Source organism: Mesoplodon mirus (genome assembly GCF_964341445.2).
Source record: "Mesoplodon mirus genome assembly, chromosome: 8".
NCBI classification, from domain to species: Eukaryota; Metazoa; Chordata; class Mammalia; order Artiodactyla; family Ziphiidae; genus Mesoplodon; species Mesoplodon mirus.
The window spans coordinates 74,927,602-74,946,347 of record NC_138984.1 but is presented as its reverse complement, the minus strand read 5'-3'; the positions used below and the strand labels follow the sequence as shown (position 1 = coordinate 74,946,347).

Genomic DNA, 18,746 nt, shown 5'->3' with positions numbered 1-18,746 from the left:
TGACTACACCAGTTTACACTCCTACTAGCAGTGGAAGAGGATTCTTCCCCCTACTTCTCAACCAGTATTCAATATTTGTTTGGATTAATTTTCACTAACAATTTATTACAGATTTTTGAATTTGAATACCATGTTTTGAGGGATATCGAGCAATTTCTCCAATCTTTTTAGCAGCTTCAACTTTGATTGCCTTTTTGTAGTTTTTGTTTTATGTAGACATCATATCTAACCCTATCTGCTTTTTAAGGACTATAAAACGGCCCCAAATTTTATATTCAGCCAATGATATTCAGGAGACGGAACATTCAGGAGATGAGCAGGCAAAAGCTCAGGTAAATGGAGGTGAGTAGAAAATATTGAGAGTTCTTAGGTATTGTTGGAGCTTATATAGACTTATGAGTTACTGTAGCAAAAGCAGTGCTTGGAAGTGTGATGCGTAACAGGTTGGCTAAAGGCAGGGTTAAAGGAAAAGATAATTCGGATCCTCTGGACCTTCAGTGGAAGAGAATTTTGCACCTCAGCAAAATTAATATCTGAGATCTATTTGTTCTATCTCTACCCTGACCATACACGTGAAGATCATTTGGATTGTTCTCACTTGGATGACTAAATAAAAGCATTGTGAGGTATACTATAAGTTGTATGTAGTTCATTCTTGAAATTAAAAAAAAAATTTAAGTATCAAGCTGGACTTCTAAGACTGCCCTTATTCTCACTGAACAAACTCCTTACCATGTCCTTTAATTAAAAAATAGCCCTGGGACTTCCCTACTGGAGCAGTGGTTGAGAATCCGCCTGCCCATGCAGGGGACACGGGTTCAAGCCCTGTTCTGGGAGGATCCCACAGGCCGCGGAGCAACTGGGCCCGTGCGCCACAACTACTATGCCTACTCTCTAGAGCCCACAAGCCACAACTACTGAAGCTAGCGTGCCCAGAGCCCATGCTCCGCAACAAGAGAAGCCACCACAATGAGAGGTCCACGCGCCCCAGTGAAGAGTAGCCCCCGCTCGCCGCAACTAGAGAAAACCCCCGTGCAGCAATGAAGACCCAACACAGCCAAAAATAAATAAGTTTATTAAATAAATAAATAAAAATTAAAAATAGCCCCAATAATCATGGTAATGGATACCAAAGAATGTGGTTGAATCTTGAAGAGGGATTCAGTAGTGAATGAAAGAGACCTAAGGCTTATAGCCAGTTGGGAATAAACCTTGCACTGAGATGAAAGGGAAGCTCAGCAAGGTCATTACTTCACCAAAGGCTAACAAGACATTTACATGGCAGGTTTGTATGGAGACAGTGGAAGGCCTTGAAAGGTATGTTCTCGTCTGTGATTCCTCCAATTCTTCAATTACGTTTACAGCTCTTCTTCAATATTGCTTTTCTGAATATCCTCATTATAGCAAATCTCAATTCTTTTGAATATAGAAGTGACTGTTTAAAAACAAAGGCTGATTCTATTCAGCCATTAAAAATTATCATGAAAATCTATATTAATATTGGTAAATTAAGTGAAAAGGCTGGTTATAGTAGAGTATGTATAGTAATTCTGTTAAAATATATTTAATGCACTTAGCATGGGGCAAACTGCAGGGATGCATCTACTAAAATGTTAGTGCTTTTTTTTCTGCAGGGATGTATAAAACATTAACAGTGCTTTTTTTCTCTGGTTGGTAGAATTTGGGAAGACTAACATCTTTGTCATCTTCCTTATCTATAGATCATAATATCTCTGCAAAAAAATGTGCTTTTTTTAACATTTAAAAAGTCACAAACCAAGTATGGTAAATTTAGCTGGTAAATATAACTGGTGAATATACTGAATGATGCCATTTAAAGGTTAAGGCATAACATTTACATAATAATTGAGTTCTGGATTACTTTCACATCTATTATTTCACTTAAATAGTTTTTTATTGTATAGGTATTTTTCATGTGGAAGACACTTTAATTGCCTATTCAGTAGCTGGCTGTCTTGTCTTCTTCCTTCCATCCACTCTGTAGATGTTGGTTGGCCATAAACTTCATGGGAAAGTGGGCACTTTTTTAGCCCCAGGAGGATAAATCTTTTAATTAGTAAGCCAATCATGGTAATTCCATTCCTGTTGAAAGTGATTGCTTAAAGAATGAGCATGTGATATAATCCTGGGCAGTGACATGAGAGAAGTCTTCTGGGGAATTGTTCAGAGGAGAATTTCTGTCCCTTTTGGTCTTTGGAGATGGTTTAGGAGGCCATGATGCTTGGAGCTACTGCAACCATCATTCAGCTATGCAAAGACAAACCTGAGAGGTGATAACAGTAATGCTGAAGATGGGGGAAGTGAGGGAGATGGAAAGGACCTGGGTTCTTGATGACATGAGCCATCAAATTAATCTTAGAGCCACACTACCTCTGAACATTTTGCTAGGTGAGATAATTTATTGCATAAGCAATTTTGATTTGAATATTTTGTTTCAGATGAAAGCATCTTAGTATAGCCTGGGCTACTGCTTTGCAGCAATTCAGGCTACATGCTACACAATTCCAGAGGGCCCCATTCATATAGGCCAGGATATAGCCCATTTTACAGATGACAAAACCAATACCAAAAAGGTCGAGTAATTTACGCATTGGCAGCAAACTTAGTAAGCTTCACTTGGTAAGGTCTTTGGCCTTCAAATAAAATTGCTCAGAACATAACACTGATTTTCTTGATTACTTTGAACATTATTTGAATGCATTTTCTCACCAAAATATTCCAAAACTAATTTGAGCGTTGGTAGTGTTATGGAATAATAACAAGATGGTAATTTTTAAGAGATGAATGTATTCTAGTTTATTTAGAAACAGTTACATTGCTTTGGAATCAAAATCTAAAAAAAATATTGAACACTAAGTTCGCTTCTGTACATGAGGAAGGAACTGGAATTATCTTTAGCCTCCTGCTGTAAGCAATCGGGCAACTGAACAAAGTATATAAAACAAATGTTTTTAGACATTAGACTACAACACAAGACTAATTCCTGAAAGAAGAGTAAGAAATGAAGCTGGCCTTACAATTACCCTGCCTAAGATTTAGTATCTGGAGGTGCTACAGTCTTAATTTTATTATCTTACCCATTATTTTGATTAACTCGGCACTTTACAGCATGTGATGCAGTATCCTTTACAGGTAGAGGATTTTCATTGCAGTTCATCCTTTGGTGTTGATGTTTTTCATTATGGGACTGGTGCTATGATGGCATAAAATATGTCTAAATGCTTAAGGTAAGTTAAGAGTCATATTATATGAAAGACAAGTGGAAAGGAACTTCATTTTATAATGTGGGGTAACCCAGCTTTGAATATAACAGATTGATGCCTTATATAAACTTGGAATAAAAGTTACATTCCTTACTCATCTTCATATAGATTCAAGTATTACCTCTATAGTGGTTCCCAATCTTTTCACTATTATGTACAACTGTTATTGTTGTTTTTATTTCCATGTCTCAATGCTTGAAGAGTTTTATTTACAAAGCAGTGGCATTAAAAAAAATAATACCTGTACACCATAATTACAGGCACATGTGCCATTCACTTGAGACTATTTGGGTCATTAAAAATAGCATAAAACCCCTAGTTATAACATTCAGAGTCTGCCTAGAAGTTGGAAAACCTCAGGCTTACTTATCATTGTGATTCCTGTATCAATAAATACACACTATATTCTTCTTCTGACCTCAAACTCTATCTTAGGACATGACACAGATAACACAAACTCAACAATCTAAAAATGATCTCATGGTCTTCCTACTTTTCACACTTGCTCTTTCCCCTGTATTCCATACCACGGTTAACAGAATCAACATACATCTAGCCACCCATGGTAGGAAACCTCAGAATTCCTTTGGACTTCTCACTTTACCCATCTCTCCATGACATCCTGAAGAATCTTCCTCTAAAATTCCTATGGTGTACATTTATCTCCAATTTTCCATTCCCTCTGCCACTATACTAGTTTATGCCTCATCATTTGCTAAGTACCAGTATCTCATTTTTTCTAGCCATCCTCCCTTTTTAAAAAAATTGTGGTTAAATATACATGACATAAAGTTTGCCATCTTATTCATTTTTAAGTGTACAGTTCAGTGGTGTTCAGTAGATCCATATTTTTGCGCATCTATCACCACTACCCATTCCAGAACTGAACTCTATATCCATTACACAGTAACTCCTCCTTCCCCCAGCCCCTGGCAACCACCATTCTATTTTTTGTCTTTTTGTATTTGACTTATTTCACTTAACATGTCTTCAAGATTCATCCATGTTGTACCATGTATCAGAATTTCCTTTCTTTTTAAGGCTGAATAATAATACCATTGTGTATGTATAGACCACATTTTGTTTATGTATTCATCTGTTGATGGACATTTGGGTTGCTTCCACTCTATAGCTATTGTGAATAATGCTGCTATGAACATGGGTGTACAAATATCTCTTCAAGACCCTGCTTTCAATTCTTTTGGGTTTATACCCAGAAATGGAATTGCTGGATCAGATGGTAATTCTATTTTTTATTTTTTAAGAAACCACCGTAATGATTTCCACAGCAGCTGTACCATTTTTACATTCCCTCCAACAGTACACAAGTTTCCAATTTCTCTATGTCTTTGTCAACACTTGTGTTGTTGTTTATTTTTGTTTTTTGATAGTAGCCATCCTAACAGGTGTGATGTGGTATCTCACTGTGGTTTTGATTTGCATTTCCCTGATGGTTAGTGATAAGTATCTTTTCACTTGCTTGTTGCCCTTTTGCACATCTTCTTTGGAGAAGTGTCTGTTCAAGTCCTTCGCCCATTTTAAAATCAAGTTGTTTGGTTTTTGTTGTTGAGTTACAGGAGTTTTTTAAATATATTCTAAATATTAACAACCCTTATCAGATATATGATTTGCAAACAGTTTCTTCCATTCCATGGGGTGCCTTTTCACTCTGTTGATTGGTTATATCCCTTGATGCACAGAAATTTTTAATTTTGATGTAGTCCAATTTGTCTGTTTTTTTCTTTTGTCTATGTTTTTGGTGTCCTATGCAAGAAATCATTGTGAATCCAAGTCATATATCATTCCCCCTATGTTTTCTTCTAACAGTTTTAGCTCTTACAGTTAGGTTTTCGATCCATTTTAACTGAATTTTTGTACATGGTATAAAGTAAATGTCCAACTTCATTATTTTGCATGTGGATATCCAGTTTTTGCCATACCATTTGTTGAAAAAACTTTCTCCATTTCGTGGTTTCAACGCCCTTCTTGAAAATCATTTGACCATATATGTGAGGATTTATTTCTAGGCTCTCTCGTCTTTCCCAATGTTTTTTTCCATTGTTGTAATAAGTTTTGAAATCAGTCTAGTCATCCTCCTTTTGTCCACCACTTTGCCATCTTGAACCCAGATCTGATTCTGTCAGTCTGTTGCTAAAAAGGTATTTGTGTAGCATTAAAGGCTCTTCAGACTTAGCCTCGGCCTATTCTTAGTCTTTTGTCCTATCATAACCCCATCCTCTCTTCCCTACATTGGCTACTCATCCCACAAAATAACTCCAGAACACAATGTATGCTTACCCACCACCTGCTAAATTCTATTATTTGTGGCTTCCTCTATTCTCCTTCCCACCCTCCACCCCCAGGTGGCAGTTACTTTTTACTCTTATAGAATTTTGTTACTATCAGAGCCATTATCACATCATATCATAACAAATTATGTATGCATGCCTGCTCCCACCAGTAAAAGTTGAGCTTCTTGATGGCCCTTCAAAGAATTTCTTTGTGCTTGCATTGCCCAGAGATCTCACACCTATCTATTACAGTTGCACAGAGAAAGTGGTATTAATATGTATACAACGCTAGGCTAAATACTGCATGTGCAGCGTTTTGTTTAATCTTCAGAACAGTTCTATGAGATATGACATATGAGGAACCCAAGGCTTATAAATGTTTGGTTACATAGCTGCTTAGTGGTCAGGGCTAGGATTCAAACTCACAGTCAACTGGCCCCAAGCCATGCTGTTATCACTAAGCTATGAAGACACTAAAGAGAGATGGGTGGTTAGTAAAATACAATAGGATCTGGTGACTTACCTACTCTCTTTTAGGCCTGGACATGATGTTATCACAACCTCCAAAGTTAATCAGACTTAGGAGGTTGCCGATGTGCACTAATCACACTAAATAAAGCATAAACCAGAATATCAACTAAATTATGATGGGAAAGAGTCCATTCAACTAGCTAAAGTACCATGTCCAGGTTTCCAGTGTCATGATATCTAAGAAAGAGACTGAATTATCTGAAATATACTAGGTGAGCATATAGACTCAATACAATGAGAATGAGATATACTTGGGAGTGTTTTATCCAGGCATGGTAAGGGCAGGCGAATCAGCCCTTCTCCACAGCACAGCAAACCACAATGGAGTCTCTATCTGACAACTTCTGGGGTTCTTTCCTGGACAATACATATAAAACAGCATATTTTACCCCTCAAACTCCCCTTTTTCTCTGTTCCATGATGCTTATCCCCATTTTTTGTTCAAACTCCCCTTTTTCTCTGTTCTATGATGTTTATCCCCATTTTTTGTTCCTGAGAAACTGAAATATCTCAGCTTCCTTGATTATCATATTTTCCAGTTCTGCCTATTTAAAATTATTTCTAGCCATCTGATTGGAATTCTGCACATTTCATGAGTCATGTGTTTATCGACATGCTCTTATTTTATGACAAGAGATAATTGTCCATTATATATGGATTTAACTGGCTTTCTTACTCCTCCACTCAAATTTCCTGTGAGCAGCTAGAATTCATATTCTCCCATAACTAAAGGTATTGCTGTTATGGGCTGTGTACCTCCCACTCTCACCTGACACAGCTCCTCAAGAGACTGTGTCCTACACATTTTTTAAACACCCAGTATCTAGTATAATGTCTGACATATTAATGGCACCCAATAAAACTTTGTCAATAAAGCCTTCCCATCAAGGAAGATACTCAAAAGAATGAGCTATACTCTGAAAGCAATGCCAAAATCCAGGTTCTAAATATCTTTTAGGTAGCAGCTATGCTGGAATAAATGTTTGAATTTTCAAAATGATTGCTTTGAAAAGGATAGCTCTTATTGCATGTATATGTTGGATTATATTTCATGAAATATGAGGTCATATTACTTTATAATCATATCTTGAAGCCTAGTAATGTTCTGATAGCATACAGCTGCTTCCTGGGACGTGTTAAAGAGGCTCATGTCTATAATAAAAGACCTAAGACGTCCCAGGTGAACTAAATAGGTCAAAAGGAATGGATTATCTGGTACAAAGTAAAACTTCTTTGTAATTCTCCAGATTGCTTTCCTCTGGTCTCTAACTTTGATCTCACTTCCTTTCTAAGAGGACATTACCTATCATCTGGTATAGTCATTAATACCATAAAATCAAAGACATCTTCCTGGGCACACGATGGAATTGTATTTCCTATACTCCTTGTGGTTGAGTGAGGCCATTTGACAAGCTAGTTCTGGCCAAAGAGATCTGAATATAATTATCATGTGCATCTTGTTAGCCAGTATTTAATTTCTTTCTTCTCCCTCTGGCACAGCTACTATTAATGCTCAAAATGACTCATGTTCTGTTAGCCCAGACCTCTGATTAACTATGTTGAACATAATTCCCTACCAATTCACAATGGACACATAGCATAAACAAGAAACAAACCTTATTTTATGTCACTAAGATATTAAGGTTCATTGTAATTGCCTCATATCCTAGGCTATCCTGATGCAGACTGGCTATTAAACCATTGGATTAGAAGGAAAAAAAATAGGCCCTGTAGGGCTTAATATCTTACCTCTCTATATCCCATCACTTATGAAACGGTCCTGGAAAAGAACTAAAATGCACAATTGAAGAAAGTGTGATAAAAGATTAAGAGGGTCTTGGCAAAGTAAGTAGATTGAACTGTAGTAATGTGTCATGGTCAGGAAAGACTGCTAATATATTTTACCTTAGGTTCAAAGGGGAGACACTGCTTTTGAGAAACCTCATGATGGAAAACACAAAACCAATAAGAAAGTGGAGGGGCTGGAGTGCATTTTGACCCAGTGAAACTTTGGGCTGATATGGATTTGTGTGGACAACGCTTTATGCTATTATTGAGACCCAAATTGTGATCGACCTAAAAATGATCGGTAGATTTTATTAATACAAAGAATTACAGGGCTTCAGCCAAAGCAGTGGTTAGAGGGATATTTATAGTTGTAAATCCTATATGGAAAAAAAATTCATAAATCAGTAAGCTAACCTTCCAATAGAAAAAGAAGACCAAACGAAGCATTAAGCAAGCAGGAGGAAGGAAATAATAATTAGAGTGGAAATTAATAAAAGAATAGAAAAAATTAATTAAACCAAAAATTGGTTCTTTGAAAAGATCAACAAAATTGACAAAGCTTTAGCTGAACCAACTGAGAAAAAAGAGGGAAGACTAATTACTAAAGTCAGGAATGAAAGAGGGGACATTGCAGAAACAAACACGGACTTTAAGTGAATACTGTGGACCAAGTAGATAACTTGGGTGATAATGGACAACTTCCTATAAGATACAAAGTACTGCAACTGACTCAAGAAGCAAGAGAATATCTAAATAGACCTATGACAAAGAGATTGAATTAATAATAATTCTGTAAGTTGGGCTAGTATCAAGTGAATTTGATTATACAATGTCTATTATATTCTTATGTTATAAAAAAATCAGGAATCTGAAAGTAAAAATGTGGGTTTCTTTTTCAAAACTGTATTTTAAATCTTGAATTCTCTTTTTGAGCATTAGTAATAAGATACTGGAAAATAAAGAATTTGAGAAGATGAGACAGAAGAAATAAGAAAGGGAAAATTTTAATTATAGGAAATTGGAATTTAAAAATCCGTAAACGAGAAGAATGTTTCTTGTACCAAAGAGGAAGAAAAAGCATAGTTGGAACTGCAAAATTTCTTTAGCATGTACAGATACCAAATGTCATCACATTTCTTTCTTGTCTGCTTATTTTTAGCTACATGTATGTTTTCTATCATCAGGCAGCTCTCACTGTGCCCAGTGTGAGGCTTCCTCATCCTCATTTGGCAGCCCCTGGGTCTTTCTTCTATCTGTATGAAACACCAACTTAAAGAACCCTAACGAACTCTTATTACTTGGTTGGCATCCAGGACTATGGGTGGATTAATGGAAACATGGCCAGTTAGAGGGTGTAAAGTTTATTTAATTTCAAAGGATAAGGGGAATTCGGAGACTATTCCTTAATGCAGAAGATAACACAGCCTGCACCCAGTTACAGCTTCCTCTCTACTGGGAGGTAGCGCTGTGGATAATACCAGGTGTGGAAAGTGAACGATTGCATCAGTATGAGAGAATCCCTGGGCCATTCTCATGGATATTTTTAGAAACTTTTTTTGAATTTTAATATACACTACACACAAATGCATGTATTATATATATTGAGCTTGATACATTTTTTTGCAAACTGAACACCTCCAGGGAGTTTTTTACATCTTGTACTCTACCTTGCCTGATGGTTCTGGAAACTCTGGCCTTATCTGCCTGCAAAGCAGAACAACCCAAATGCATTCCTGAGTATTTACTGTGAAACTGGGTATTTCCCAAGCTCATCCCTCAGTTGGCCCACACTTCAAGCCTGTTTAGAACCCATTCCTACACCCACCTTTTCTAATTACTTCAGTGCCTATCATCTCTCTCTCTCCTTTGAGTTCTTGGTTACTCTCAACTAAACATTTGAATAATCATTGACTCACTAACTAATTCACACCTATTCTGTTCCCACTGGATTGTATTTGGAGACCATGTATTGCTTACTATTTAACTGAAAAGTTAGTTTTCCTTTAAATATACCACTTAAAATTGTTTTCTATATTCCCCAAGAAGCATTATTACAAGGAACAAAACTAGAAATTAATGATAAAACAGGATTAATTATTGACCACAGTTACATAATTAGAGCAAAAAATGTATAAAATGTTCAAATCTTTAATGTTCCAAGTCAAAGTTCCAATTATTTGACACTCTGTCCTATGTAGTAGGATAACCCGTTCACTCATGTGATCAAAGATCTCTATAAATTCTTAAAATGTTTCTCTAATATATTGCCAAGATATTTTAATTAACATCTCCCAAATTGCAAATTCACAGACTAGAGACCAGCTACAATAAAGCTTCCCTCTTTGAAACTGCCTGTCCTGCAAAACTGACCATACTGGGCTTGAGATCTCCATACTAAATTACTGGCCTGTGTAGTCAGGAGTTTCTTTTACATATTTTACTTGAAGAATATTATAACCAATCTTACCCATCAAATCAGTGAAAATTTTTAAAAAATTACTCAAGTCTGTCAAGAATGTGGACAGGCACCACCATATGTTGCTGAGACCATACAGCCTCTCTGAAAAGCAATATGGCAATATTTATTAAGACTATTTACACCCTTATACCTAGTAATTCCATCTCTATCTAACAATTTCCTTAGCAAATTTCATTAAATATTTATGTACGATGTCATTGAATCCAGTATTATCTATAATAAGCACAAAAATATTGAAACAACTGGGAAAATGTTAAATAAATTATGGTATGTTTCTGGGGCTGTGGACCATTAGGCAGAAGCAGTTAATTACACTACTGAGAAATTTTAGATGTGAAAAATGCTCAGGATACAAGTGTAAGTTGAAAAAGGTAGTTTGCAGGTCTTTTTGTAAAATTATTGATATTATTATTCATGAAAGACTGAAAGTAAATGTTATATCTGAGTGGCTTATTTTTGAGTGATGTGATTATTAGTTATTTTTCTTATTTATAGTTTCTATATTGCCTAGAGAGAGCTCCATTATTTATACAATCAAAAAGTTACTTTTAGAAAAATACTGTTTTGGCATTACTTTGGCCTGTAATCAGGTTTCAAAGTGTCAGTCATAATGCACTCGTTAATCAATTTAAAAATCACAGGAGCATCTCAAAATCATGAATTTTGATCTCCTCTTTTCCCTTTGTCTTTTTCATTACAAATCTTCAGCGATCTCAATTTCATGTTTAAATTTGAGTATTTTAGGTTATTACTCTTCAAATATGTGACTTTGGTTTCCTCAGGTTTGTAATTTTTTAATGTTTCCTCGCTGAAGAAAACTCTTTGTAACTTTGATTTTAATCTGAACATGGTTCAATACCGTGACGTGCACTTAGTTCGTAAGTGTTAGCACGCCTAGGAACTTTTTTCAGGTCAATTTTTTAATCTCAGAAGGGACTGGCAAAATCACTTCGTAATCAATTACACGTGGAAACCACGGTATAAGCTCCACGTGAGCTTAGGAGGCGCTCGGAAACGCTGTAAGAAATGCACATCGGGTTCAGGTGATAGCAGGATAGCCTGGATATCCTTTCCAGCAGCCTGCCCTGGAAAGACAGATTTGGGTAACCTGAGCACAAAGGCGATGGTTGAAGTCATGAACCACTGAGGTCAGAGCTGGCCGAAACAGAAAAGACCAATCAGGGAGGTCACAGAATAGAGCAGGATAAAGAAATACAGCAGAGGAAGGAGGCTCAAAAACTTTGAGCTGTAGTAACTGGAGAGTTAAAGGGGGCATTGTATAATGCCCCCTTTAAAATCACATTTCAGGCACTCGCTAGACCTTGAGACCTCAGCTTCCGCAACCAGAAAAAAATTTCAACTAAAGGTTCTTCCCCAATCCGGACTCATTTTAATCCTAGAGCCAGGTTTTAGAAATCTCCTCATCAGAAAGCGGAAGGGCGCGCATGCGCCGCGGCGCAGGCCGCCTCCCAGGGGGCGGGGCCTTCCTTTCGCCTTAGGTCGTCCGCCGGCGTCGGCCCCGCCCGCCTCACCTGCGCGTCACGTGTCCTGCGCCACTCGCCGGCATCTGAGCGCTGATTCCGGGCGTCGTGGGTTTTCGAGGTGAAAGGGGCAGTGCCCATGGGCCAGTTTAGCAGCGGCGGAGGCAGGTGCGGGACCTTGACTGGGGTCAGCCCGCCGAGCTTCCCCGCTCGAGGTGTCTAAACCCTCCGTTTCTCGGTGTCAGGTTCTAAGCGCGCGACAGGGACCTGCTGAGACTTTGACCAGAGCGATGCACGGTTTTGCGGCCTCGGTCTGGGAGCCGGGCGGCGCCTCCCGGCGGGGCGTGAAAGCCCCAGCTGGCTTCCACCCCTCCCCCCAACCCGAGCGCCGGTCCCCGCGCCCCGGAAGGCCCTGCTCCCCGCCGGCCGCGCTCCTGCCGCGGGTCGCTCGGTCCGCTGAGGCCTGGTTGGCTCTCAGAGTTGGGCAAATCCTTGGTCCCCGCGTGGGCGCGGTGGGAGTAGGTCTCGAGGTTTATGTTGGAGGATTCTTGGCACATTTCGGGTTTGCCTTGCAGTAGATGGGTATGCGTGTGTTCACACTGGCGAGTTGATCCGGGATATGACCGGAAATTGAGTGTTCGGCTTGATGGCTGAGGTTTTTAAGTGGACGCCCACACCAGGTAGGGGTAGACTTGAGAGCGCGTTTTAAAACAAAGAGTTCAGCCGACTGCGTCTCTGTCCTTGCGACTCGAGGGCCTCGAACTGCAAAGGGAGCCGAGCGCCCCAAGGGTGAGGAAGTTTGGAAAATTACCTGTGTGCACTTGCACAGTTGGGATTTGGGAGTTCCCCAGAAAGCACCTCCTGATGGCGTTTGTTTCCAGTGCAACACCTCAGGCGGTAATCTACCAGGGGTTTTGGTGGTTGGTTGGTTGGTTGGTTTTTTAGACTTCATTGAAGTTTGAAAAAAGAGGCTGAACTTTTGGGATAAGATAAATGTTGGAAAAGGCTCGCTCCATCTATTTGGAAAGATTTCTGTAAATAATATTAGAACAAGGTATTATGAATTTTACAATTCAAAGTTACGCCTGTCCCTTTAGGGCCGATTATTGCCTCGTTCTACACCATTTTTCCACAGTCAGATTTTTTTTTCTTTTCTTTTTTTAGTATTAGTAGCTTTATTTTTAGTTATCCAGTCATTTTGTATTATATTCACATATAATGTTTAAAGCCTAGAACTGGATTTGGGGAAAAATGTTAATTCAGCAAATATTTATTTGTCCACATTAAGTGCCGATACTGTTTTACGTTTCACATGCTGTAGATGCAGAAATGAGCGAAACAGACCCGATCTTTGTTGGTTTGGTGCTTACCTTCTGGTGGGGGGAGAGAAATAAATAATAAATATGTCAGAGGGTGGTAATTGCTACACTGAGGATTAAAATACGGTGATGTGCTAGCCTGTAGAGGGGCTACTTTAGGCTGGGAAACTCTCTCTGAGGAAGGACACTGAAAGTGAAATCGAAATGTGAAATTAGATCCCAAAAGCAAGGGGAAGAGAATTTAAGCATAAGAAAACCACTTTGTGACGATCTTAGGTGTAATCCTTTTGACCAGGGAGGCTGGAAAGAGGGGGAGGGTGAGGGAAAGTGGAAGGAGTTGAGGTCTGAGAAGTAGGCAAGCAAGAGACAGACCATGTAGGGTTTTGTAAGTCTTGGTGAGGAGTTTGGATTTTATTCTAAATTTGTAAATTTGTTCTTAGGTGCAGACCAGCTGAGTCCATTTTTTGCCACTTTCTTTTTGGTTTCCTTGATTTATTACATTGATTCTTCACCTCAAATCTTTTATATCTTTTTATTCTTAGACAAGATGACAAACCATGACATGATAGCTTTCAACACTGCCACTTGTGAATGAAACCTTTTGTTCCTTTTTTATGAGTGAACTATATAATTCTGCATCTTAAAGTCAGAGCAGTAGCCTTGGCTCCATCCTGTGGAAGGAGCAGCAGAGTTTGTTAAAATAGTGAAAAATCTTTTTAAGCTGAGATTAGCAGATGTGGAATGAGGCAGTGTTGAGTAGCAGTTAAGGGAAAGTCTTCACAGGTGAAATAAATACCCAAGGTTCTGGATGTTCAGTGTCAAATCAGTTTGAAGTTATTTGACTAGGTTCCTTTTCAGGAGTTACGGAATTTTATTGGTATGGCACTGGTGATTGTGATAGTCATCAGAGGTTATAGTCTTAAAATGTTTTATTTCTCTCCAAATTATTCTAACCCCCGGTATAATATATTGTCTTTTAAAAATGTGAATGTAGGAGCTTTCATTGAGCAAGTTAATTGCTTTTGGCTCTTTTATATTGATTTGAGTTGCGTTTATTTGATTCCTAGGATGAAGTAACCTTTATCTGTCTAAAAATTGCAGGATATTTTACTTCAAATAAAGAACATGGTGAAACTCATTCACACATTAGCGGATCATGATGATGATGTCAACTGCTGTGCCTTCTCCTCTTCCCTCTTGGCCACTTGCTCCTTGGACAAAACAATTCGCCTGTACTCCCTGAGTGACTTTAGTGAATTGCCACACTCTCCATTGAAGTTTCACACCTATGCTGTCCACTGCTGCTGTTTCTCCGCTTCAGGACATATTTTGGCTTCGTGTTCAACAGATGGTACCACTGTCTTATGGGATACTCAAAACGGACAAACTTTGGCAGTGATGGAACAGCCCAGTGGTAGCCCCGTGAGGGTTTGCCAGTTTTCCCCAGACTCCACTTGTTTGGTATCAGGGGCAGCTGATGGAACTGTTGTTTTGTGGAATGCACAGTCATACAAGTTATATAGGTAGGAATATTTAAACCACTTTCCGTTTTTAATCCTATTAACAGGTCCACCAAAAAAAGAAGAAAAAAAGGCAGAATATTTTGATGACGTTAAGAAGCAGATAATTTTTAGACATCACAAGGAAAAATATTTTGACCTATCTTCTGAAGGTCATAAAAACAAAATATGATTCTTGAAGTAGATTTGCTTGGCTCTGAGTGTTTTAAATTTCCAATCTCTCTTTTGTAAAATAAGGTTAATCTTGTTAGACTTCGTGGATTTTTTGGGAAAGAGGCCAAAAAAAAACCCCACAGTAGTCTTTTGAATAAAATTTAGTAATTTTAGGCTTTATTTTTGTCACTCGTGGCTCAGGTGTTCTCAATAATAAAGTAATGGTAGGTAAATCTCACCTACACAGCTCTTTCCTGACTAGGATTCTTGCTGACCAAGCCCAGAAGAAGGAACCTTGTGATCAGCATGGTGTTGTGTTATCGTTTCTTTTAAAAAAAAATCACTTAAAAAACTCCTTTTGGATAAAAATACATCAATTAATTTACACTGGTAATGTGTTGCAACTCACCAACATTAAAACCATGCACTTGTATGTATTTATAATGTGGTGAAATATATATAACATCAAACATTTTAACCTTTTTAACGTGACATTAAGTACCTTAAAAACTATAAACTTTCAAATGTTACCAATTAAAATAGCTTAATGTACCTTCCTTTCTCCCTACCCCCCAGCATCACTTAGAGCACAAATGGTAGCAGCTGGTAAACAACTGTTACTCATTTAGATTTGGGTCTTTGGATTGAGGAAAGTGATGTGTTTTAAGTGGTGTTAATAAACAGTTTAAAGAGAAAGCACAGGAAGAATGAAATGCCTTTTAAGTTATTTTGTGTGCATGAAATACAGCTGTCAGCTAACGAATCTTTTTCACTTATTGGGTGATAAATTCTGCCTCCCTAGCATTATTTCTCTAATGTATGTAATTAATGATACAAAAGTGGTACACTGCAGTAGATTTAAGCACTGGCTAGGACACTGCACTAATTGTTGGGTTTTTACCTGTTTATTTTTCCTAATTGAGAAAATAATTGTTAAGCCAGTGCTTCCTAATCTTCCCTAGATAATTTTAACTTGTTCACAGCATTTTCTTTACATAAAGAATTTGTATTTGAAGATGGGATGAAAGTTTCTGGGTGATTTTGCTGTTTGTTGTTTCTAGGTGATTTTAATACAAAAGTTGAAAGTACTTTTGACCCCAGTAACATGTTTTTCAATCAAAAAGTTATATCTTAAAAAAAAATGTGACTGTAGTTGATATTGTTGGTTGTTATTGCTTTTTTTGTTAAGCTTTGTAGATTTTAACATGTTCCTACTGACTTGCCATATGGAAAAGTATGAAGATATGTCGACTTTGGTTTGGTTAAGATAATGTTTAAATCCTCTTCCTTTTAGCAAGCATATAAATGATATTTTATTTCTATAGGCATCTACTGCCTTTTATCTCTAGTTCTGTGATAGCCATTTATCCTCTTTTTAGTATATCAAGCTGCTGTTAGAGATTGTAAAGTAAAAGATGCTCTGAAATGAAAATTCCCTTTTCTTTTGCTTTTATTTCAGATGTGCTAGTGTTAAGGATGGCTCCTTGGTGGCCTGTGCATTTTCTCCTAATGGAAACCTCTTTGTCACTGGCTCCTCGTGTGGAGATCTAACAGTGTGGGATGATAAAATGAGGTGTCTGCATAGTGAAAAAGCACATGATCTTGGAATTACCTGCTGCGATTTTTCTCCACAGCCAGTTTCTGGTTAGTTATTTTACTCTTGTAAGCACTAGTAATTCCCATTTGCAATTTGTATGTAACTTTTTGTTCTTTTACTTATTTTCACTTCATCATTAGTGAAACAACAAGCCCTTTTAATTCATTCCTTTCAAGGAATCATCCTTCTCCTTTATCTTTTTTGATCAAAATGAAATCACAAATATTTTTGGGGGAAAATCAGGATCTTTGGGAAAATATGTAGGGGCTGACTCAACTTGGTGCAGTAGATCTGGATTCCTTGAGTACGGTAATGTAGAGGCCTTAACCCTGTTGGTTTTACTGTGATTTTTGAAATATTGTATATTGATATTCAAATAGAAATGTGGAATGTAAAAATTGGAAACAAGTTTCATTTTCCATTTACTAATTTAATCTTTCAAAACATAAATTTATAAAGCATTTGACAATACAGTTAGTTTTCAGAAAAAGAAGAAACAAAAACTCCTGAATATAGACTTTTGGTTTTAAATAAATACAGTGAATTGGGAAGTTGTCTTCTTTTATTTTCATCTTCTATGTTAGGATGAAGTTCTGCTTTTGGCTGCTCCAGTCTTACTGCCAGACCAGTGCTGTCCCATAGCAATACAATGTGAGCTACATATGTAAATTAAAAAATTTCTAGTAGTAGGTGAAATTAATTTTAACATATTTTATTTTACCCTATTATTATTTCAATAACTGATAGTCAATAAAATATCAGTAAGATATTTTACTATATTTTGTTATGAAGTCTTCAAAATCTAGTGTGCATATTATGTCACATCTCAATTTGTAGTAGTCACACTTCAACTGTTCAGTAGCCATGTGTGGCGAGTTACTACCTTATTGGACAGCTCAGGTCCAGTAGCAGGATGGCTTTGGCACTCCCCTATTTCAAAACCATCAATGGCATATTAAAATATGTTTAAGGTAAGATAAAATACCAAATCCCAAACACAAAGCCTGTAAGTACCTTCATATTCTGTTTCCCTGCCTCATCCCAAATCACACTTGGCTTCATGCATTCTCTTGCCACACTGGCCGCCTTTCACTCCTTAAATGTCTCTAAGATTTTTCCAAGGGTTTTACATGTGGACCCTTCACCTGGTTCACTATTAGTCATCCTTTAGATTTCAGGTAAAAATAAATAAATAAATCACTTCAGGTGAGTTTCCCTTGCTCTTACCTCCTGCACACAGTCTAAAGTATTTTGATACAGGCTTTTAGTTGCACGCCTTTTCTTTTAAAATAGGACTTAGTGAAGTATCACAGGTTTTAATTATATAGTTATTTATATGGATTGTGTTTAATGGTGTTTTTCCTGTTAGATTGTAAGCTCCATAGGGCAGGGCCTGGGTCTGTTTTATTTACAGTGCTTGGAATATAATAGGCCTTGAAATGCAGACTGATGAATAAGATTCCTTTTATTGATTTGTTGAAATTTCTTGTTTTTGTTTTCTTAGCCTTTTAGTATCATATAGCAGATTAACAGATTTTCTTTTCATGAACCCATTCTTATATTAAACTCCCTACCTAATTTACTTATGATAATTTATTCTTTTAATATATTGTTTTATGCTGTTTATTCTAAGAAGACCAGCTTGTAACAGACAAGAACCATTTCTTCCATTCTGTGAGACCTTTTCCAAAATCTTACAGGCACTCAGTGAATCTTTAATGAGTTATATAAACATAGGGAGATTTAGGTTTCCTTTTTGATTCTAAGTTACCTGAAAAAAAGATTTTCAATTAAAATACCATTTTTATAGTGATATTGGAGTAAAACTAAGGACATCCTTGTTCTGTCTTTAGAGGGGTTGCAGCTCATGGGTCCCGGAAAGGTTCACTAAACTAGGCAGAAAATTTGGTGAGATTCTAAAATAAGTTTAATACTCACATCCCTACCCTGCCTGTAGAGTATATTTCTCAATATACTTCTAATATGTCCCTTCTGCACTTTCTTTAGTTCAATTTCTGTTAAAATAGATATTAACCTTATGTGTAAATTCCCTGAAACAGACCAATATATGCTTTAAAGCATATAAACCAATAAATGATTACTATAGGAATTTGTGGTAACTATGTATTTTCTTAAAAGACAAAGTATGTAATTTTTAACTTGTTAATATCTGTTATATTAATAACAGATTAGTAATCTGTTAATAACTTGTTAATATCTGTAAATACTTATGACATATTGAATCTTCTGTCTTTGTGACATTTTGCTCAAATAAGGAAAAATAATACTGCTTGTGCTGGAGG

General features: G+C 37.2%; 1 protein-coding gene across 6 annotated transcripts in view; it reads left to right on the top strand.

Annotated features, from left to right (window-relative positions):
* The first annotated feature begins 11,857 nt into the window (after positions 1–11,857).
* WDSUB1 (WD repeat, sterile alpha motif and U-box domain containing 1) overlaps positions 11,858–18,746 on the top strand; it is a 66,695-nt gene continuing 59,806 nt past the window's right edge. The window contains exons 1-3 of one of the 6 annotated variants that reach the window (XM_082631369.1): positions 11,858–12,022; positions 14,275–14,696; positions 16,306–16,490. In XM_082631369.1, coding sequence (XP_082487495.1) covers positions 14,299–14,696; positions 16,306–16,490 — 583 coding nt within the window. In that variant the 5' untranslated portion in view covers positions 11,858–12,022; positions 14,275–14,298. Of the gene's footprint in view, positions 12,070–12,103; positions 12,644–14,274; positions 14,697–16,305; positions 16,491–18,746 lie in introns of those variants that run through there. The other 5 variants (XM_082631365.1, XM_082631366.1, XM_082631367.1 and 2 more) reach the window with 5 other exon arrangements.